This window comes from Trematomus bernacchii, unplaced genomic scaffold (genome assembly GCF_902827165.1).
Source record: "Trematomus bernacchii unplaced genomic scaffold, fTreBer1.1, whole genome shotgun sequence".
NCBI lineage: Eukaryota > Metazoa > Chordata > Actinopteri > Perciformes > Nototheniidae > Trematomus > Trematomus bernacchii.
This window is the reverse complement of record NW_022987641.1, coordinates 3,012,677-3,035,024: the sequence shown is the minus strand read 5'-3', so window position 1 is coordinate 3,035,024 and position 22,348 is coordinate 3,012,677. Positions and strand designations below refer to the sequence as shown.

Here is a 22,348-nt window from a genome sequence, read left to right as displayed (position 1 = left end):
AGTTGAGAAATGCGTGGGAAATCTGCACACATACAGCTTTGGATGGATTGCAAAAAAACAAAAGACATGCACCATGTAAAAGAGATGGAAAGGTGCCGTGGGTAGAATTTCTTCACTGATATATCGTTTTCAAATGTTTTTAAAAGACCAGCTGAAATCGTTTCCTTCTTCCCATTTCCCCTTCCTTTTTTATTGGTCCCTAATAAGTTGCAGTTGCTACATCTTATTTTCCAGGTGAAATGTGATAAAAGATCAAGTTGTTTCACCCGGAGGATACATTTGGAAGAAATCATAAAAAATAAATATATACAAAAGAACACTCAGGCACTACTCCTCTGGAAACAACAACACATTGTCATATTGACCTTGATAACGTAGAAGGTAACACTAACAATGGGCTCAATATTCATTTTCTTCATGTTTGTTCCTATCTGGAAAGTTTGCCCTGTTTAAGCTTCTTTCAGCTACTTGTTTTGGTTTTTACGACGCGCAACTTTAATGTTATGAGGCAGCTTTTTAAAGTGTTAAATCTCTCATAAAGCCACTGTACGCTACCTGCCCAGCACTAAACAGCAGTTAATGCAGCTTTAGTAATATCAAATTCTGACATTTCTTTATTAATATTTCAGATATGAGTGAATTTATGTCAGGAAAAAAGGTCATAACTTCAGTATTTTAATAAATGTTGGTTATGTTCCAGCGCTAGCTTGCGTTATTCAAAAATATATGTTAGAATTGGATCTACAGACTATTTTCATAGTTCCGTCAGTGCCAGGAGTTCTGATTGAAGCTCTGTCCTCTAAATCTGTGACCAGGCCTACATTTTCCTTGGCGATGAACTCAAATGGTTTTAGCAGAGAACCCAGAAACGGTAGCCTCGGGGCACACGCATTTAATTTAAAAGGCTTTTCCCATTTCAGGCTGGATTTTTCCCAAAAACGTCTTAAATTCTTGCGAGACTAATAAAGCAGCAATGGTCTCACTTTTTAGCAGCTTGTCAGTGTTATACATGAAACTCTACACAGAGCACCTTCAGATACAAAGAATTTAACTGCAGTTTGAATTGTTCTCAACTAGTAGCCGTCCCAGGTCTGAACTTACGTGTTCGTTGTTATCAAGACAGACCGCGGGCCCTTTCCTATACCGAGGATTCTGAGCCATTTCACAGGGATCAGGACCGTTAGCTGGATGAGGAACGTCAGGAACATAACACAAGTCACTCTCAAAAAATAGCAACAAACATTCGGAACTCTGATTTATGTCATGGAACAATATTCACAGAACATTTTGATTAGTGTGGAAAATCTCTAGGATGTATTTTATTACTGTTCAAATCAAGATAATCCAGTGTAAATGTGGAAGGAGCATTAAGACTCACACCAAGTTGTCTCTTTTGGATCTCAAGCACATTGCTCAATCACTCAATGACATGGTAGTCATTTCTAGGCATTTAGTTTTCCAGAAGGCTTAAATTATAATTCAACACAGCCCTGTGTGTTTGACAGAGCTCCACGGATTTGTTTGTAAGCTATTCCGCAGAAGGATCACACACTTTCATCTGCTTCACAGACACAGTAGAGAGCAACTGAGTGCAGAGAGCTCTTTTCAATCTGGGCCAAATTTGAAAATTACTGTGGAAATGTTCATTCATTATTGTAGATGGAGGATTTAGACGATGCAAATGAAGGGGAAAGTGAGCAATGAGATTTACGGATAATCAGCCATGATTATCTTGACAAAAACAGTAACTTCTCAAAACATCTGTCGGCTGAATCAAATGTTCATGTTCTGCGCCAGATGATAGCTGTGCTGGGTAAAAGGATACACTTCTGCTCGTCCTGTATTAACGGCTTTGTATCACATGACGAGCAGGTGAGTTTTGCATCAGCGATGATGAAGACCAGGTTTGTGTTGGGCAGCTTTTCAGCGTGGTAGAGCCTGGAGAGGAGCACACAAGAGACACATGGGCTTAAATCCAGGAAAGATTGAGCTGAACATTGACATGCAAAATGTAACCACAAAGTAATGAAAGGCTTCTGCAGGCACATGCACATATAGACCTCAAAGGGGGCTCGAGCACCTGCCCTGTTGCACTCCTTTTAGAGAATGGCCCTTTACAAATCAACAACATGATCTTACACAAAACAAAACAAGAAAACTGTGTCTAATACACCTTATCTAAAGCTTATTTGTTGCTTTTTATAATTGTGTGCGTTAGTATTATATGATATGTGAATTATATTTACCTAATTGTTGTTACTTTGTCACATAGTAAGAGTATTTTAGCCATATAAAAGCAACCTCTCCTTATGGCCCGTTACTTCTGAGGCATAATCCGAATGCCTTTATTGAGAAGGTGGTACACTTGTAGCATTAAGTAACTGGTGTGTAGTAGGGCTGCTCAATTAATCGTATTTTAATCGCAATTACGATTATGGCTTGCAACGATTACGAAAACAACGTAATCGAAATAAAACGATTATTTTTTTATTATTATTATTACTTTTTTTTTCAGTTGAATTATACTTAAAGTTCAGGGTAATCAACTGTTAAAAATCTAACATCCTCTGCACGTGCCTGGTCTTCTGCTTTAAACAGACAGTAATTATTCCTTATACATGACCGAGCAACACACCCCACAATGAAAAGCACACTGTGGGTCGCTCATTCAAACCTCCAAACTGCTTTTATTTCCTGAGGGGACACAGATCTGCTGTGCCACCACACTGTCCTCCAGGACCTTTACCGCAACCCACATGTCGCTGGTGCACAAATGATTTTCTCTGCTTTTTTATGACGGTCGTTAAAAAGAGACGTGTGTGCGGCTAATGTGCAGGAACGCTGCGCGGCATGCGGGCAGGCACTCCATTAGCCGGCACGAGGGGGCCTTAAAAATGGCGTACGTACACACACGTGTGCACAATCACACACACACACCAACATGTCAAGACGGTGGTCCACACTGGTGACTTGACTTCACCTTCATGGCATGTGAATTTTTACTGCCCTCTCTCAGTGCCACCTCACGGGACTTCATTTGTGTCTCATGGATGCTAACGTATCACTGCAGGTCAGGGAAAGTGCTTAAATCTTAAATATACTCTGTAATGTGTCCAGGGTTGAGAGGTTACTATAAAAATGAAATCCGATGCAGTTAACGATTACCTGTTAAAAAATGTAGTCGGTAACTTAATCCTAGTATCACAATATAAAAGTAAAGTAACTTGTTTACTTTCAGCTTCTACTTTCTTTAATTTGAACTTAAGTATTGATGTAAGTACGGTTTTATAAGCTGCAGTGTTATTTTAAGCAGTTTTAATGTTTGGGAATGTGCTGCACAGTTTTCCAGCTGCATTTGTGAGCAGCAAGATAAAAAGCTGGAGAAGAGGAACTAATCTTCACTTCCTATCCAGTTGTTTTTAAACTGCTGCAGCCTCTTTGGCCACAGTCAGGAGATTAAGTTGAACTGGCAGCAGAGGAAACAAGTAGCATACTTAACTTTGTATTCAGGTCCAATTGGCCAGTTTTAAATTAAATAAAAATAAAAATTATGCAAGGATATTTCTTTCAACATAAAACTCAATGGCCTCTTATTTGTATTAAGAAGATAGAGATATGAAAAATAAATAATTAAGTACACATGCTAAAATGCCAAGACACATTAATGTCCTTCATGCAATGAGATTGAATACCAAATCAGTTTCAAATGATGAACATCAATGACATTTTAATTATTACTAGGTAAGCATGAATATACAGCCCAAGTTTTTACCATTGTGGATTTTTCTATACCAAATTATAACTCATGTATGCAAACATTATTTATACATGTTATCTATATTGTTGGGAATTGAGATAAAGACAACATGTTAGGGTAGGTTTTATTTTACTTCACTGCTTGTTAAACCCTTATCATGTCCTGGGTCAATTTGACTTATGGGTCTAAAAGTTTAACATAATAGAAGGGTTAAATAAATAAAATAAGTCAGATTTGTTCCGTTATTCTCCAAGCCTGTTTATGTAAGGCTTGGTTGAACTATTATATGCCTGGTTTGTACAGTAGGTAAGAAGGAATGCATATCTGTACCTGGTGCAGTTTTCACAGTCGATTGTGCCTCTGAAGGACAGGTTGTCGGTCTCAAAGTAGTATTGAGTTTGCTCTGTGATGCAGACCTCTTTCAGCCTGGCGTCTGACAATTCCTCATCAATCTCGGCTTTGGAAGGACACACAAGGAGATTTCATGTAAGCAAGTCACTTAAAAAAAAGAAATCTGACACAAATGTTCTTTTGGATCTGTTGGTAATCATTTAATTTTTAAAAGCTCATTTGTTTTCCTCACAAATACCACACACGTAACAATTCCACATTTGAAAAGTCTGCACACATGAAATCATTTGAAGATGGATGGAGTGCTCAACTGTTCCTATGAATAATATTGTTACTAACTTCATATTTTTGGCATGTGTTGAGTATTTCAATAGCATTTCAACAGTTTGCATACAATGTGTTCAATATCTTTTAAAGCCTTGGTGGTATGGACCCGAAAATATGAAAATCCCTTTTATTTCCATAATGAGGTCATTAAGGCAGTCCAGAGCTTGCTCAATATTCCCTCAATCACTATTCCTTTCTCCGCGTCATATCGACGGGAACTCACCTGCGTTCAGGAAATTGGGGAAAGTGATGCTGACCAGTAACTGTTGCAGTATTGACCTAAGAGCAAAAACACAAGCATGTCAAATGTCATGATTCTTTGGAACATAATCATAAATCATCTTCGTTAAACGCTAATGCATGAATAAATCAGGGGAAGATTTTGTGGAATGTGGACTGTCCTGGGAACAATTCAGCTATTAAACAGATGCTATATGTCTGTTTTACAGAAAAAATCCTCTGTCTGCTTTTCATTAGAATCTGAGGGTAAGGATTTAAAATGTTAGCTTTTATAGTGATCAATCATAGCTATCAATCATTTGAGAAAAAAATGTTGGACACGCATGCCAACCATATAGAAACAGATCAGAAATCAACGACTCACCACGCCGCAGCTGTAGCAAACCATCCCAAATTCAAAATATCTGCAATGGTGGGCTTAGAGGGAACAGAAAAGGAGAAATAATATTAGAGGAGGACAAATTTGAGTCTATAATAATCATTAATGTAAGACTGTTGCGCCAATTTAAACATCCTGTCTGTTTTTACAAAGCTACACTGTCCAGTTGTGCCAGTCCCAAAGACCAACAGGTTCAGCCAGAGACTTTAATTTCTCTCAGAGGAAATTAGAACACAAGCCTTCTTAACAGATGGGACGATCAGTATGTTAACAAACAGCTAGTGAGAAAACAAAGTAGCACACGGTTTGAATAAAAGGAACCAACATGCTGCTTTGATTATAGTTAGCATGCGAGGGTCTTGTTTTGGTGTTTCATCCTTTCCCTTCAGCTGATGACGCGTTGAGTCATCCGCCAGTCTTGACCAACCGTGTTCGACGCATCAAGCTGTTGACTTTGTTAAGAAAGAAACCCACTCATCACCTGGGTCACTTGTGTTGCAAGTCTTGGAAATTACAAGTTATCAAATTGTCAATTGGGGAATTTCTGCAACTGTAAATAAATACTTTAATCTCTATCTTCAGGTATCAGATTATCTGGGATAGACGCTCCGTGTAATGGCATTTCAGTAAAACAAATTCATCACTGCCACTGCCTGTCTGCGAGCAGTTTGCATCACTTTACTGCAAATTGTACGCAGGCTTGGGGAGTAATGGATTACATGTAACGGGATTACGTAATCAGGATACAAAAAAAGTAATTATTCCCTTGCAGTTACATTAACAAAATATATAATTGTTACATTTAAAAAGAAAAAAAGGGATTTCTGGCAGGATTACAATGTATCAATAAAGATATACAGAAAGTTGTACTGCCTGCATTTCCTTTTTGGTTTTCTTTAAGGATACTTTCATTACTTACATTACTTTTATATTGTGATACTTAGATTAAGTTACTGATTAAAATGTTTTACAGGTAACTAATAATTGTAACGGAATGCATTATTAAAGCAACCCTCCCCACCCTGGTACGATTCTAAGTGATGAAGAACAGTGCTTCACTCGCTGTGTTGGCCAAGCATGCTAGACCACCTAATCCTGTTACTGCAAACTCCCACTCTAACGCTTTCACCATACCCTCTGCTTTCCCTCTCATCTGCTCCGTCCAGATTTATGGCTCCCTGGTGAGAGACCGTTTGTGTGTGTGTGTGTGTGTTGTGCGTGTGTGTGTGACTTGCATTTGGATGTGTTTGAGCAAGCAAGTTTCTTACGAATGGCTGCTAGTTAAGGGAAATGTAAATGTGTGGCTATCAAAATGTGTGAACATGTACTGTAAGTGTGGGTGTGCTCATGTGGGTGTTCTGTGTGTGTGTGTGTGTGAGCGGTCTCTGGCTTATGTAACTCACCACATAGACGGAGCGCAGGCCTGCCGCCCCCTTGATCTCTTTCTCAGGGTCACAGAGCGACTGGTAGTCGAAGGTTTTCTTAAAGGTGAACAGGGATGAGTTGACCAAGTTAAACATGAGGATCGGGTCCATACCACCAAAGAAGCGCCCGATCTAAGCACAAGGACCGGAAAGATACATTTATTTACTCATGGATCAGTACATTCAGCACAAAATAGATGAAAATGTTTGAAAATCACAACATTGTTTCGTGCACATTCCTGCATTCTTGTCCTGGGCCCTAGGAATGCAGTAGCCCCTTTTTCTGCCACTGCCCATTCATTCTGTACAGTATTCCTATATTTCCACATTGATGTGAGTTAATTATAGACACATCTGATCTAAATATGATCCATGTAAGTATAGCATCTCTTTAAATGATAGATGTCTTAGAATTAGAATCTGTCAGGACCTGAAGAATAAGGTCATTACTATGTTTATGATGATTCATATTTTCTGATCCTACGTGAGAGTGGTTTTGATTTTTTCAGAGAGGCCATTTTGATAAACATCTGTTAGTAAGTAATGAATGCTGTCAAAAAGAAAAAAATAAGAAATGTGGTTTGCAAGAATGTGTCTGAGAGTGTGTTTATGTGGGTGCATGTACTGTAGGTGGTGATGGGTGGGGACTTGAAAACGTTTGAATCTTTTACAAAGGTGGGCTGACAGAAAATGTTTGGTTGGGTTTGGACCCTCTGACCAAACGTAAGAAATTCATAGCGGAAATAACAAAGGTCAGAAAAACTTTTAAAACCTCCTTATGAGAAGAAATCTTTTAAGTGCTTATGTTACAGTTATTTATACTTTACACAGTACTTAAACACCTTAAAATAGTCATGCCAAAATTGTTAAATGTATTTGAAACACAAGCACAAAATCAATTCAGAATGTGTATACATGTGCTGACAACGTTTACAGTGAGACACACACACTCACTAAATCACACTCAAACCAGGATGATGGACTTCAGTATAATCTGATTAACACCGTCCACTGGGAAGCCATACATTTCTACTAAGAGGAAGTAGTTTGTCTCGGCAGGTGTGACGTGACCGTGTGCACCGGAGTGTTTAAGTACTTGTGTATCCAGGAGGGAGTATGTACATTAGGTAGTACTCATCTATGTGCTGAAAGACGTGCTTGTGTGTGTGTGTGAGGAAATGCAAACTATCCCTTTCCTTCCACTTTGTTAGGTCACCGTTAACAAGCCTTCCTCCACATATCCATTCCTCTTTGGACTCACAGCCAAAGGATATATAAATCTTCCAATCTATAAGGTAAAGGGAGACTTCTCTCCTTTCCCTGAGCAGTAAAACAAATAATGAATTAACAGTCAGAGCCCTGTTGGCTGCAGACTCCCAGGGGGGTTCGGAGAAAGAAAAGGAACGCAAGACATAAAGAGGCAGAGCAAGCGAGGAGCTCACAGAAAGAGAAACTCTGCTCCTGTAGGAAATATGATTGAGGGCACACAACCTTCTCCAAACAAGGCCTCAGGTCCCTGGGTTTTAGTGCTGCTGCCAAACTTCAGAGGGCCACTGATTTATCCAGCGCACACTCAGGCCTGATTAGGAAGGAGACCAGGCCGCATGAAAAAACATTTACTCAGACGGCAGCAGGGACCTGCTATTAGCATTTAGCATAGGTTAATGGGATGCCGGGAAAAATGCATGCGTTTACTGTATATATGTGTGTGTGTGGGTGTAAGGATGGTCAGTGGTGGAAGAAGTATGCAGATACTTTACTTTAGCAAAAGTACTAATACATTATTGTCAATACTCCATTACATGTAAAAGTCCCAAAGAAGTACAAAAGTGTTAACAGCTAAAAGTACCGCAAGTGTAAAAAGTCAAAGTAATCATTGTGCAGATAGCTGGCCTTTATGTGTGTATATGATTATATTTATACATGTGACATTTCTAGATGATATTGTTGCATCAAGTTGCGTTTACTGTAAAAACAAAGCTCTGATTACTTTTAGTAAAAATATTTAAATCATTTGATTTGACTATTGTGACTTAAGAGATAGAACACTTGTTTCATGTTTAGGGATGCATTTTGTTCAAAGTAGCTAAAGCTTTGAAAAAAATGAAATGGAGTATAAGCATAAAGTAGCATAAAGTAGCATAAATTGGAAATACTCAAGTAAAATATCTCAAAATTGTACTTAAGTACAGTAGTTGAGTATATGGACTTATTTGTCCGGCAGTGGCTCAGTCAGTAGGGGCTTGGACTGTGAGCCGTAGGGTCGCCGGTTCAAGTCTCCGACCAGACCTACAATATGGAGTGTGGACTGCTACTTGGAGAGGTCCCAGTTCACCTCCTGCCCTGCCGTGGTGCCCTTGAGCAAGGCATCAGTAAAAGAGTAAAAAAGATCCAGATTTTAGGAAAAATCTGTTACAAGTAAAAGTTCTGCAATAAAAATGTTACCCGAGTTAAAGTACCGAATTGTTAGCATACTTAAAGTACCAAAAGTAAAAGTACTCATAATGCAGATTGGCCCCAGAATAATATATATTATATGTTTGATTATAATTATTGATGCATTCAAGTGTTATCAAAGCTGGTAAAGGTGCAGCTAGCTTTAATGACTTTGTATACTGCAGGGTAGCTTGTGAATGTCCAGTTGTGACTCATGTCTTATTTAAGTTGATTATAGATTCACATGAATTATCAAAATCAATAAATGTAGTGGAGTAAAAGTACACAATTTACCTCTGAATTATAGTTGGGTAGAAGTACAAAGTAGCAGGAAATAGAAATCAACATTTTTACTAAAGTACAGTACTTGAGTAAGTTACTTTACACCACTGAATGGCACAATGGAAGAACTTAAATTGCTTCAGACACATGTCTGCTCTTTTTTTCCAAAAATGTAAAATTAATATATCCTCAGGGAATTTACAGGGAATCTCAAGGAATGCAGTACCCACCTCCACCATAACAGCAACCCCCCAACACTTTGAAACAGATCAGGCCTAATGCAGATTAAATCAGGAACTCAGAAACTACCCTTCTTCTAGAGTTGACCCTACACGCTTATAAAGATTCTCAAGATCCCACTTGTGGAAGATCTAAATAAGGAAATTAAAAAAAAAACATCACAGCTGAATTAAATCATTGTAACCAACAAATTTGGGACACATTACGGAACACTGGTACAAGTGTGGAACTGTGTGATCAACAAATCCCCCTTGTTCCAACAATCAGAGACGATAATGTGAATACTTTTCAACCCACCAAACCAAATCACACTTGGCTTCACTTAAAAGACAACATCAGATGTGGAAATGATCAAATCAATGTCATGATATCACCAATGGCAAGTCTTCGCCCATCCACACACTGGTACGTTTTCTACCAGACTATTAATACATTGCAACACAACACTACAATCATTTGAACAGCCATGTGCACATGTAACTTGAAATAGGGCACATCAATTCATCCACTGAACCATTTAAAAAAAAATATGGAACAATATAGTTTGCTCCCTTCAGTTTTGTGAGTTAGAGTAACATGCAAAAACCCACCTGTTCAATATGTTCATCCCGATTGGACATCACCAAGAAGCCCCCGTCATCCAGAAGGACACAGTCTACATACTGGAACAACATAGAGATCAAATTAAACCAATGTCTCATCCCTAATTAGTGGCTAAACTCACAATGACATGCAATTCAGCCTCTTACCACATCGTTTCGCTGACAGCCACAGATCTCATCATTACACTGAGAATGCAGAAGAGAGGATAGAGTTATAAAACGTCATAATCTGGATCAAGTGTGTGTCCTGCATACAAATCCACTCACATTGATCTTCTGTGTGGTGTTGATGAAGCTTGTCATCCAGGCACCAATGTCCAACTTAATGCCGACAACTGGATTCAAACACAAAAGCCAGACGTCTCAGATCAGGGGTGAACAAACCTTTCCCTTTGAGGGCTTAAATTAAAAACATAATTGTTGTCTAAAAACAAACATCTGTACAATTTTACATAATAACATGTTTTAACTCAATAAAACAGTTATTTAAATGTTATTTACAATTATTTTAACTTATTTATTTGGGTTTTTAATGCTGGCCAAATTGGACCTAATGGCAGTCCAACTTTGGCCCCTCGGCCTCACTTTGGCAGCCCTGTCCTAGATCATGTTGGACCTCTGTGTCAACTTTACTCTCTGATCCTCCAAAATGCAAACTTGGCCAACGATCACAGGAGACAGGACAACTTGATGTGTGGTTTGTGTGTGTGTGTTAGTAATTACATGTCAGAGAAATAGACAAATAGTGGGGAAGCGGTCTGTAAGTAATATCTGTGTGAGTGTGTGTCCCACAATATTAATCACACGAATAGGGTTGGGGCTAGGGTTTCAAATGTGGGTGCGTAAATAAGTCACATAACTCTAAGTGTGAATATTTGTATACGTAGGTGGCAGAGAAACAATTTCAGACAAAAAAAAGAAGAAATTTGAGCAAACAAGCCCCTCTCTCCTTGTGTGTGTGTGTGTGTGTGTGTGTGTGTGTGTGTGTGTGTGTGTGTGTGTGTGTGTGTGTGTGTGTGTGTGTGTGTGTGTGTGTGTGTGTGTGTGTGTGTGTGTGTGTGGTGTGTGTGTGTGTGTGTGTGTGTGTGTGTGTGTGTGTGTGTGTGTGTGTGTGTGTGTGTGTGTGTGTGTGTGTGTGTGTGTGTGTGTGTGTGTGTGTGTCCGTCCTTACCAGCTGGTTTGAGTGCAATACCATCAACATTGATGTTTACTGCTTTGCTCACCAGGACTGTGTCGTCAGTTGCTGCAAGAGGAAGAATAAGTAAACTGTTCATATGTGCATACACATTAAGGTGCATAGACATTAAGGCACCCACACCCACACCCACACACACACCCACACCCACACACACACCAGCTTTTACTCACAGTTCGCTTTACTGAGGTAGGGTGTTGGAGTGAAGATGTACAGATCATTGTCCAAACTTCTCTTATAGAAGCTTGACTCATACGTCTCTGCTTCTTCTTGCCAGTCGAGCCCAGCACTGCGAAGACATTTTTATAAAGCAACACACAAACAATGCTATTAATAAACCTCTACCTATAGCCATGTCTTGCAATCTATTTCTGTAAGAGCTACTTGAAATAATAATATTTACATAATAGAAAACGGGGAGTTTTTTTATACCAGCAAATCCAACTATCATTAGCTTTCCACTGGGGCACCTCAGGAACAAGTACTGGGCCCATTGCACTTGTCCTTTAACTACCATTTAACTTGGCAATATCCTTTAAGAATATGATGCTGAATTACATTCTTACACAGATATACTGTTATTTACATCCCTTTCTCCCAAAAATACATTTATTTTACTCTTGAACACAGTTACAGAGAACACACAGAACACATGTGCTGTTATATACGTGTAAACCAGCCACCACTGGTCCCTGTACATGACTGACAATTTGAAGACTGATGCTACGCTCAAATGAAGCGTAACATTTTCCAGTTAATCTACATCCTGACCCTGATATATGTTCATCAAATGGTGAGTTGACTGGACTGCTTTGCATAGCAAGTTACCACCATGACTCAGACTTGAACAAGGGGGAATGGAATAGGGGATGCATGTTCAAATGTTATTTATAGAATAAACGGCACTTTAATGCAGTAAGATGCATATTTCTCAAAATACATTTGAATTATTTTCTATCGAAGTGACTGTATTGAAACGGGGAGACAGAGGTGATGAAATGCGACAAATTCTCCCATGCTGGATTCTAACTCGGGTCCTCTGTACAAGGACCGATGCGACAGTTGGTGGCCGAAATGTTCTTTCTTTATCAAATTATTCTAAGCGTATTATCCTTCCTATGCTTCTACACCAACCCTTCTTCCCCATGATCTTGACAAGTACCTTTTCGGGAAGACTCGGGTGATCCCTCCATCGGTGGCAACAAATCTGGCAACAACACCAGGCCTGACAAGCAGAGAAGACAAAAACACTTAAACCATCTGCACTCAATTTCTAATAAGACATTCAGTACCAAAACCAAAGTAACAAACAATCGATACTACATTTCCATTTGTTTTGTTCTGTCTCGACTTAAGATGTGCAGTGAATGGTACCACTTACTGCAAATCAGTTCCTTTCCAATGCTTGATCAGAGTTGATGTGATCCCAGCATCCAGCAGCAATCGGTTCACCAGTTCCACATTACCTAAACAGAAAACATCACTTGAGCTCAAATGTGTTAACCACTCTGTGTATCAAGTTTAACTGCAAGCTAACTTGAAGAAACTAAACAGAACCCATTTGATCAACAGATGAGATCTTGTTCTTTAAAAAAGGAGGAACGAAGCAGAACCAAAACATTCGTTTCTTTAACCCTCATGTTGTGTTCGAGTCAAATCTTGACCAATTAAAAACTTTCATCAATCATAAGCATTGTGTTTTACATTTGATTGCCTTATGATATCCTCCACAGTAGGCATTTGAATATATGAAATTGCTGATCACCAATTTCATTAAATTTTGATTGGTTTAGTCAACTTTGTTACACCTATGGTTTCCTGTCAAAAATGATCTCCATAGGAAATGAATGGGTAACCCTAGATCAGGGCTCTCCAACACGTCGATCGCGAGCTACCGGTAGCTCGCGGGCAGCTTTTCAGTAGCTCGCCGCTCGATTATCGATTATAGCGTAGTAAGGTTGCTTATTGATTTTCGGCCGCGGCTGGACCATAACGTTTTTTTATTTTAGAATTTTTTCTGTCACATGAATATCAAATGGTCGGTGACGCAGAGATCAAGGAACAGACGTGACAGCAGCACAGCGACATCACACACGGAGCAGTCTGCTTTCTCCACCAACACCAGTCCAGAACCAACAGCAGAATGACCCGCTCTGAATCAGGCCCTGTCGCTGCGCCTCAGAGACACACAGGGAGGGATTTGTGTTTTTTGAAAAACACTCGTTATCGTCATGTCAGGTTTTTGGTGGATTTAATCAAGTCTTGGATTGCAGAGTATGAATGTCCTCTTGCTATTTTCAGTTGATAAATACTTGTGTAAAGTTTGTGAAGGCAGGAGGAAAGCTTCCGCGATCACCGTCTCCTCTCCGTTCCTCCAAACCCCGCCCCCTCCCTGAAAATAATGAGTGACAGGCTGATAGTGACCCGATAGAAACTTTATTATTCACTTAATCACTGATTGAGATATGATGAAGCTAACTTAATCTCATACATTCATGGGATTTATGTAACAGTAAGACAGATAATGTAAGTGTGCACCCACATGCACTATTTTTGTTTTTATAATGCTATTGTAAATACTCCTGCTGTTTTCAGACTCAAGTCATGTGTGTGATGCCACATTCAAGACATTCAGTGTCTTTTTTTTAACAGAAGACCGTAGCTAGAAGCTGCAGCTAGACTGCAGAAGTATTTGTTTTTTGTTTTTGAGAATGGAACCATTTTCACACACAGATATAGGGAGGCTAGACCTATACAATTGATTTATTATGGTTTATAATTTAATGTCAAGACGAAGAAGAAGAAGAAAAAGATGGCTGAACAACTGTTCAGTGTCAATCCTGTGGAGATCTCCAAAATAATGTTCAGCTTAAGTCTCAGCAAAACTCACAACATTTCTGGAGCCTTGTAGACCCAGAAAACTATAAGAACATTCACCAAGCAGCACTGAAAATGTCTGCTTTATTTGGTTCTGTTCTACATACCTTTGTGAAGCAGCTTTTTCTGACATGAATGAAATCTAAATACAGAACAAGACCGACTGATGAACATTTAAATGACTCTATTAAGTGAACCTAAGTGGGTCCAGCATACACCTCTATGGTGGACTGTATGCAGTGCCATTCATCTCACTAACAAAAGAGTGAAATGCTTGTAAGGTGGTGATTAAGGACACTTATGTGAATGTTCAGTGATGTACTTATTATGTGGGCCATAATAATATGTGAGAAATCTTCGTTTTCTTGGACCTTATTTTTGATAAGCTTTAGGTATTGCAATTTCACACGTGTACAAAAGTATAGCTTAATTTAACTGATGAGGGCTATGTGAATAAATGTAAGCGATGTGATGCAAGTAGCTCTTGGCCACTTTCATTTTTTGAAAGTAGCTCTCAGATGAAGAAAGGTTGGAGACCCCTGCCCTAGATTATGTTCAACCCTCAGATAGGACACACCCACAAATCGACAACCATGGATTTTTGTGGACATTATGTGGTCTATTCCTTTTATATTCACTGCAGTTATTCATGTAAACCAGTAGTCTGAGACATTGTTTACAACTTAAAAGGATGTTAAATAAAATGTGGTGATGATTAATGCTTTTTGTGTTAATGTAATAGCAGTTAAAACAGACTGGTCGGATTTGACCGGGAACACCAAAGTAAGGGGGGAGAAACTAATGTGACAGGAGGGTTAAAATAGAAAGAAGGTATTTGAAGAAAAGCCTACATCTTAGACACAGCAGACCTTTATAGTGGTAGTGAAGGAATGAAATACGTATTAAAAGCCAAGAAGTATTGATGGATGAGCCTGATTCTGCCAAGATGTAGTTGGCGGGTTGGTATAGCTGTAACAATTCATTTTTCGAGACATCTGACAAGACCACATGACAATCATAACAGGCGATAAAAGCCGTTCGCCCGTTTTTTGGCACTGCCCGCCACTTTGAACTCCCCGACGACTCACTTCAGTCCATTAACATCGAGGTTTGTCGATATACCCCCACCATCTCTTCAAACCTTTATGACACACCACACACATCAGAGAAAACAGCTGGTGTAACACTTTATATCCCTCTGCCCCACCTTCCCTCCTCGCAGTGGTTTTCATTAGGGATCCTTTATTGAAGGCAGCCCAGGAATTCCTAATGTACTTCACCTTTTTCGCCACTGCAGTGGCTTAACAAAGTAAAGCGTGTAACGATACTCAAGCCTCCAAAAGTCCACATGGGCCCTACGTTCACTCTCTCTGAACTCCCTATGGACTCCATTAAACTAGCAGCCAATAATGGTGAAAGTAATATTTCAATTGGGTGAAACGTTTTATTGGATGGATCAAACTGATATGTTTGAACTAAGTTCTCCAACTGAGGTGATATTTTATAATTACCTGGGGACCTTTTGTTTGACTCAATGGGCACAATAGGTGAGTGATGCATATCAATGAGTGAATGCAAACAAAGGATGTTAATGCGTTGGTCAGATGTTTGGGAGAAGGTCCACTGGCCCCTGATTCGTGTTTTATTGCTCCTCTCATGCTCCTGGCTTGACGTGTCCTGCTCTTTCTCACAAACACACAGTAATTGGATGAGGTCGAGCGGCTATAGGTGGGGTGTGGAAGGCATATTACTGGTGAATATTGTGTGTGTGCGAACGCGTGTGTGTCACATCTAAGCCGACGTGCCTCACACATGTGCACTCAGGCGTGTGATGGTCAGACTTTTGGAGTTAGCATCAAATGGGTAACACGAACACAGGGGTTCCACATCACAAAGCTTTGCCTGGTCATGCACACCAAACCATCCAGCCAGACCTGTATTTCAGTGGAAAGAGAGACCTCTGGGAAAAGGTTTCAGTTGGCCTTCTTCCATTAAATGTTCAATGAACACCTTAATGTCAAGCCAGATGGCTGAAATTCATTCACATATACACACCAGAGTAAATACTGCAGCAGCTCTTTGAGATGTAAATTTAAATCTGTGGTGAGTATAAGTAAAGGTCCTGCAAAGTATTTAAAGAGCTATAGTTAATGGCACCAGAGGCATGTAAGGTGGAAAGCGTTATCTGATTTATCTATATGTTGATACTCACACATGGGGTTGTTTGGAGTCTTTGTGTCAATGTAATCGTTGAACTCAACCAGGAACTCGGTGTTGTTTTTGTTCTTGTTCTTGTCAGGTGGCTTTAAGTCCTTGCAGTACACCCTGAGGGAGCAAAAGCTCTTAGAAAGGGAATTCATAAAATGCAGAAAAACAAGTGAATCACAACGTAAGAATGTGTCTGCATACTGAGTCATAGTCGCCGTGTAAACTATGTCTAGTCTTACCTCGGTGCAATGAATGTATAGCCGTATTCATCAAACTTGTCCGCCATCAGGCTTTCAGAAACTGGTGAAAGGTGGAAATTGTTATTAATCTTCCTGGCATGCAGGTTAATATTAGACAGGCTCACTGCTCCACTCGGGGGAATGGAACAGCTGTTGAATATTTAACAGTGCATCAAAATGAGAAACCTTCTGCGGGGACCCAAAACTGAAAATGAGTTTCTATCTCTTGACAGGCTGAGCATTAAAACTTCAGTACCATACTCCATCAACTCCTTCTAATTTCACTGTTAAGCCCGAGGTCATTAGTTTAAGATATGTTTTTAAAATGCAAGCTTTCTTAAGGGAGAAAATAAAAATACATTTACAACATAACTCATAAAAATAGACAAGCGTTTTACGATTAATTAAAACACTTGAAATAACCCAGTCTGGCAGAGCTGAACATCAGCTATAAATAAGAAGGAACAGAATAGGCTTGGCCAGACATGCTGGGTAAGAGATCGACGAGGCTCAAGAACAAGAGGGGAGAGATGAAAGTAAAATGAAAAAAATACTTGCCATCTTTCCCTGGAGTGGAAAAGAATCCCAGCAGAGAGAAAGTGAGCGAATGAGAAAATCGTCCCCCAGGGAGGTAAAGACAAGAGGGAAAAGAAAGGGGAGAAAAGACAGGGTAAAACCACAGGGGTCAAAGGTGACACAATATTTTATTCACAGAGCGAGTCCTGAATAGAAATATTGGATTCCAAACAAAAAGCTCTTAGGCTTTTGGATGTGAATGGAGACAGTGCTGATGGAGAACACAAAGAGAGGCTTAGCATGTGGTCAGACAGATTTAAAGTTATCATTTCGACGTGTTTTTAGCATTAGTATTAGCATTCGTTTGGTGATACAGTAAATCTGTGGAGTTATTGCACTTCAGCGATGTATTTGCACTACAATACTGCACATATGAGGAATATAAACCACAGCTCATAACCTTAACGTCCCTTTGACATTCTCTAAAGTATGCTGTGTTGACAGATGATTATACTGTACAGGAACATTTCTCATGACGCCGTGGGCTACTCCTCGTCCTCTATGGTGGTCATGATTGGAAAATAATTGCACCCATGTGTGTATTCTTTGATATTCGGTCGCCACTTTATAATCCAACAAAATATCTAGTAATGATGGATAGCAGGGTGATTCGGGGAGTGACGACTGCTTATATTTTCTGCACTCACGCACGCCCTGTCACAGTGAAAATGACATACCTGCCATTTTTCTGAATGTTTTCTGAATAACTGATTATATATTTAAAGCACGCAGTTAGAATCCATATAAAATGTGAATTAATTCCCGCATGAATCAATCTGTATCTGCATTGACTTAACAAATGCATGACAATGACACGGGGCAAGTGGAACATGATATGCTTTCAAGTTCACTTCAGTTTTTACATTGACATTTATATTCACACTGGGAATAACACAGACACAAATCTGGCTTTAGTTTAAGCTAAACCACAAAGCATCAACATGTCGTGTGGAGATTTTAAAATGTAATTGCCACGGACAAGACAAATATGATGACAAAGCACAAAGGAGAATGAACAGAAGAGACAAAGCTCGGTATGTTTAGAGGGAATTTTCATCAGGAATTATTTAACAAAGCTATAAAACTTGTGTCAAAAGTGAGTCAATAAGAGAAAAAAAAAGAAAAGCACCGACTCATGTTTTGGGTGCAGACTCACAGCTTTCGCCTTTATGGCTTCACCTTTAAATAACACACACATCCTGCCCTCTGTTCTTCCTGCTACAGAGCCAAAACCACATCTGAGGGCCAATGGAACAGGTGGGGGTTAAACACATACATGCGCACACAGACACACACACAACATCTGCGACAAGCTGTGTGGGCGCGCATTGCATGCGAAGCGCTGCTCCTGTGAGCAGACGCCAGCCTGATTCAATGTAACACAATTGTCATTATTAATCATAAGCCACTAAATGAAGACAAACAGAAAACTAAACTCTGCTGTTTTCGTAAGTCCACATATGACAGACCAATTAGTAGGGTAGTTACATCCTAAGTCTGCTGGTAGTGAGAGTTAGAAGACAAGAGGTTATGAGGTGAAGCACAGGAGGAGAATACTTGCCCAAAAACGCTGCAGGGGGGGGGGGTCCAACACAGCAGGAATGGTCAAGAGTTGAGGAGGGAGAACAGGAGGAGGCAGGAGGATACAAAGACCAGGGGAGGAAAAGGGGATTTGGAAAAGAGAGCAGTAAAGGAAAGAAACAAACAGGGTTACACCCAATATTTTATTCAAATGGACATTGAATAAGAATATTGTATAAAAAGTATAAAACACTTAAAAAAGTAACCTGTTAACGGTGAAAGGGTGTTTAGTATAATAATAATCAAGTTAATAGGAATTCTGTGTGTTTTTAATGACCTTGCGAAGTCAACGATCTGTGTTTATTCACTAAATGTTAGGGTTTAGACTTGGTTATAGGTCTGATTAATGTCAATGCAATGTCATGGGAAAAAACAGAGGTGGTAATTAAATGGACCCCACATTATATTTCCATGTTTTAACATTTCAATTGACATCTTATCCCTTACGATTTAAAAAGTAATTGTCTGTAATCGGTTTGAAATTCTACTATGTTCCCATTATATTGTCAGAGCTATGTATTCTCTCTGTTGGGGAGTTCACCAATAAGTCATGATTTCAGAGTCAGCTGCAACATCAGTGAAGAGCTTTTTCCTGTTGACAAAGTTACCCATGATTTCAGCTGCCAAACCAACAAATACTTCTCACACATTGGAACAACCTACTTGTCTCCGTTCGCGACTGCACTAAATGAAACCCGGCTAGGAACAATAAAGGTGAAGACATTTTCACTGTGATGGATTACCAATGTCAAACAAGCTTTTACCCTCTGCTAGTTCATGTTCACAGCTATCAAAAGCAAGGCAATTAACCTTCCTGTTAAAATTTGACCAGTATCCACATGTTTTCAGGTTGGGATAAAGGCTTATTTTACCAAACTGCAGCAAAAATAAGATGCATGGTTCCATACTACATTCTTTGCAAGAAAAAATTAGGATCACTACTTTCATTAAATTATGTTTTCTTCATTAAAATGTATAGCATCCCTGGCCTTCTTGTGTCCATTTTGTAAATTTACAATTTCTTTGCCTTTTATTAACAAAACAATGAGGTTAAGTTTTGTGTAAATGAATTCTTTTGAGCACTAAAAAGTCACCAAAACCATCATTAAAACCAGAAAACATAAGGACAGAGAGACTGTCGGCACTGTCGGCACTGACCGCACACACTTGCATACAAACTATAAAACTTAGCTTTGAGTAACTCTATGAGTCATTGACAACTTTTACTGCTGGGAACAGACGGGGTTTAAAAAGAGACACGAGACGACAACACCACACATATGTAACCTCTGATCCACAAAAGGCTTAAGTATAGACACACACGCATACAGTACAGCCACTTGAAAACACACAGACTAACATATTTAGTGAGGTACTTAGCAGTAAATGAATCGATGAGTGCTAAATGTGTGAAAGGCGACACTGGAGCTACTCGACTCGCTGTCTGGGGACAAAAGCTTAGCACAACCCAGGGTGTGTGTTGCCATAGCGACACAAGAGGGCATGCAGGCTAGGTGTAGATGTGTATATGTTCGTGCATGGGGCGCTATAAGTGATGGATAGGAACCATAAGCATTTTTTAGCCTTATATGGAAGGCAATTATGTCCCTGGGAAGCATTTGCAGTCGTTTTCTAACGAGCCACATTAGTTTACAGTCTGTTATAAAGAAGGTAAATATTACTGAGTGGAGAAACTGAGAAAGGCAGAAGCAACTGATCTAGATGGCACTCACATTTTGCCTGGGTGATGGTGTCGGCGATGTTGGCCCGAATGTAATGCAAACTGTGGGTAGGAAGCACCAGGGCCAGGCTGAAAGGGGACACACACACAAACATCACAACAGTTTATTTTTACAGGAAACTTTTCTAGACTTTCAGATTTGTTCTACAACTTTTTTGCGATTTGACCAGGGTTTTTCTTATTTTAGCATTTGTATTCATTTTGAAAATCCATATGTTGTTACATCAAATAAGCATATCTTTGTCTGAGACTTTAAATCCATGCACATAATCGTGCTGAGCCAAAAAATTCACATGCAAAGACATACAATAAAAACATTGCATGTTCTCCTTTTTGTTTTGAGAAGAAATTCATAATAGCAAATCTTTCAGTGAGTCCTGCGATGTATTTTTTAGCAAAACACTGTTTCCAAATATGACTTCACTGATCACTTTAAAGTGTGTCTGGACTTTGTTGGGATCACAGTTCAGCTCTAATCCCAAAGAGAACTAAATAGATTTAAGAAATGATGACAAACATTTTGCAATCTGAAACATCTGGAGTTTCTCTCTTCCGGACTGAAGTTTGGTAAAAAAAACATGTGAACACATGCAAAGGCTTTATCCTTAATTAATTGTTAATACTTAACATGTGATATTTACCTGTAATCTGTGCCCTTCACTGGGGCAAAGGTGTAAGTCCTCTGACTCGCGTCGATGTAGCGCTTTAAGAAAAGTTTGGTCAGTACACACAACATTTTCTGAGCAAATGTGTTTATAATCGTCATGGAATCCAATAAGCCTTTAAATACGATATTACCTCATCTTGGGATTTCACCAATGTTGATATTGTGTGACTCCCTGTGTTGCCGTCTATCATTTTCTTCCTTATCTGTTGAACAAATGATCAAACGTAAATAAATCAACCAATTTAAAAAGGTTAAGAAAAGACAATCAGACTAAATGCAGAAATTACACTGCTATTGTTTCTGATTGAGGTCATGGAATCGTTAGAGTTTAATTAATCTATTCTCCAAACCTCCACTTTGATCTCATTCTCCAGCTCTGCATCCAGGAAGTCCAGTGTAACAGGTTCATGAAACTTGGCAGTCTACATAAGAAAATGCAGGCAATTAGTATGTGGTACAATAATTTATAGCCGGTTGGTTATAACTACAAAGGAGAACAATTGAACAATACACATCAGTTATTGATCTTCTGTTTGCAAAGCACTGATTCAGACATTTTTGGAGACCCGAATAGGGAACTAATTATAGACAAATTGATGTCATGACACAGACTTTTGAAAGTCTTAATAATTTTAATTCTATGGTTGTTTTCATCTGTGGCCAATGTGTGCATGCGGAATTTACAAGAAGAACACAACTCTGGAAGGTCAATGAGAAACATATTGCTATGTTTCAACACACATTACCCGAGACACACATGATTGGGACATTTTAGAACAAGAAAGGATAAGTCAGCCAAATAACACAAACAAAATCAGTGAGGTAATTAAGGCTAAAATTGTCTCTGCATATGCTATGCTAAATCAGGTTAATGCGTAAATCATAGCTGCTATGCAGTAAAAGAAAATAAGAATTTGACAACACAACACTTAATAATTGTGTTACACAGTATCCTACTGGGTTGTTAAAGAAGCTAAATAGGAAATTCAGCGAGTATCTTTGATCGTGGGATTGCCTCCAAACGGCTAACAACAATTAGGCTACATGCTAATGGTGCTAACAGTGCAAACAACAGCAAAGGTGGGAAACAGATCTAACTATGCTACTCACTTCATCTATATAAAGAAAATAATTCTTGCTGCTACATTAATTATCTGAATGTTGTAGACTTTATTAAAGCTAAAAACTACGTATTATGTAATAGGATTTTTTTAAGAGGTGCAAAA

The 22,348-nt window shown here is 39.2% G+C and overlaps 1 protein-coding gene across 3 annotated transcripts in view; it reads right to left on the bottom strand.

The window, feature by feature from the left end:
- The window catches only part of LOC117484974 (voltage-dependent calcium channel subunit alpha-2/delta-1-like), a 121,355-nt gene that overhangs the window by 7,664 nt on the left and 91,343 nt on the right, over positions 1 to 22,348 (bottom strand). Inside the window, exons 19-39 of one of the 3 annotated variants that reach the window (XM_034133505.1) lie at positions 21,473 to 21,544; positions 21,254 to 21,325; positions 21,097 to 21,158; positions 20,448 to 20,524; positions 18,695 to 18,703; positions 17,116 to 17,124; positions 16,558 to 16,618; positions 16,323 to 16,435; positions 12,615 to 12,699; positions 12,396 to 12,458; positions 11,407 to 11,522; positions 11,210 to 11,281; positions 10,306 to 10,373; positions 10,186 to 10,224; positions 10,027 to 10,098; positions 6,458 to 6,610; positions 5,040 to 5,092; positions 4,659 to 4,714; positions 4,088 to 4,214; positions 1,826 to 1,938; positions 1,102 to 1,184 (exon numbers count right to left, since the gene is read on the bottom strand). In XM_034133505.1, the coding sequence (XP_033989396.1) occupies positions 1,102 to 1,184; positions 1,826 to 1,938; positions 4,088 to 4,214; positions 4,659 to 4,714; positions 5,040 to 5,092; positions 6,458 to 6,610; positions 10,027 to 10,098; positions 10,186 to 10,224; positions 10,306 to 10,373; positions 11,210 to 11,281; positions 11,407 to 11,522; positions 12,396 to 12,458; positions 12,615 to 12,699; positions 16,323 to 16,435; positions 16,558 to 16,618; positions 17,116 to 17,124; positions 18,695 to 18,703; positions 20,448 to 20,524; positions 21,097 to 21,158; positions 21,254 to 21,325; positions 21,473 to 21,544 (1,575 nt within the window). The remainder of the gene's footprint in view (positions 1 to 1,101; positions 1,185 to 1,825; positions 1,939 to 4,087; positions 4,215 to 4,658; positions 4,715 to 5,039; positions 5,093 to 6,457; positions 6,611 to 10,026; positions 10,099 to 10,185; positions 10,225 to 10,305; positions 10,374 to 11,209; positions 11,282 to 11,406; positions 11,523 to 12,395; positions 12,459 to 12,614; positions 12,700 to 16,322; positions 16,436 to 16,557; positions 16,619 to 17,115; positions 17,125 to 18,694; positions 18,704 to 20,447; positions 20,525 to 21,096; positions 21,159 to 21,253; positions 21,326 to 21,472; positions 21,545 to 22,348) is intronic. The other 2 variants (XM_034133506.1, XM_034133507.1) reach the window with 2 other exon arrangements.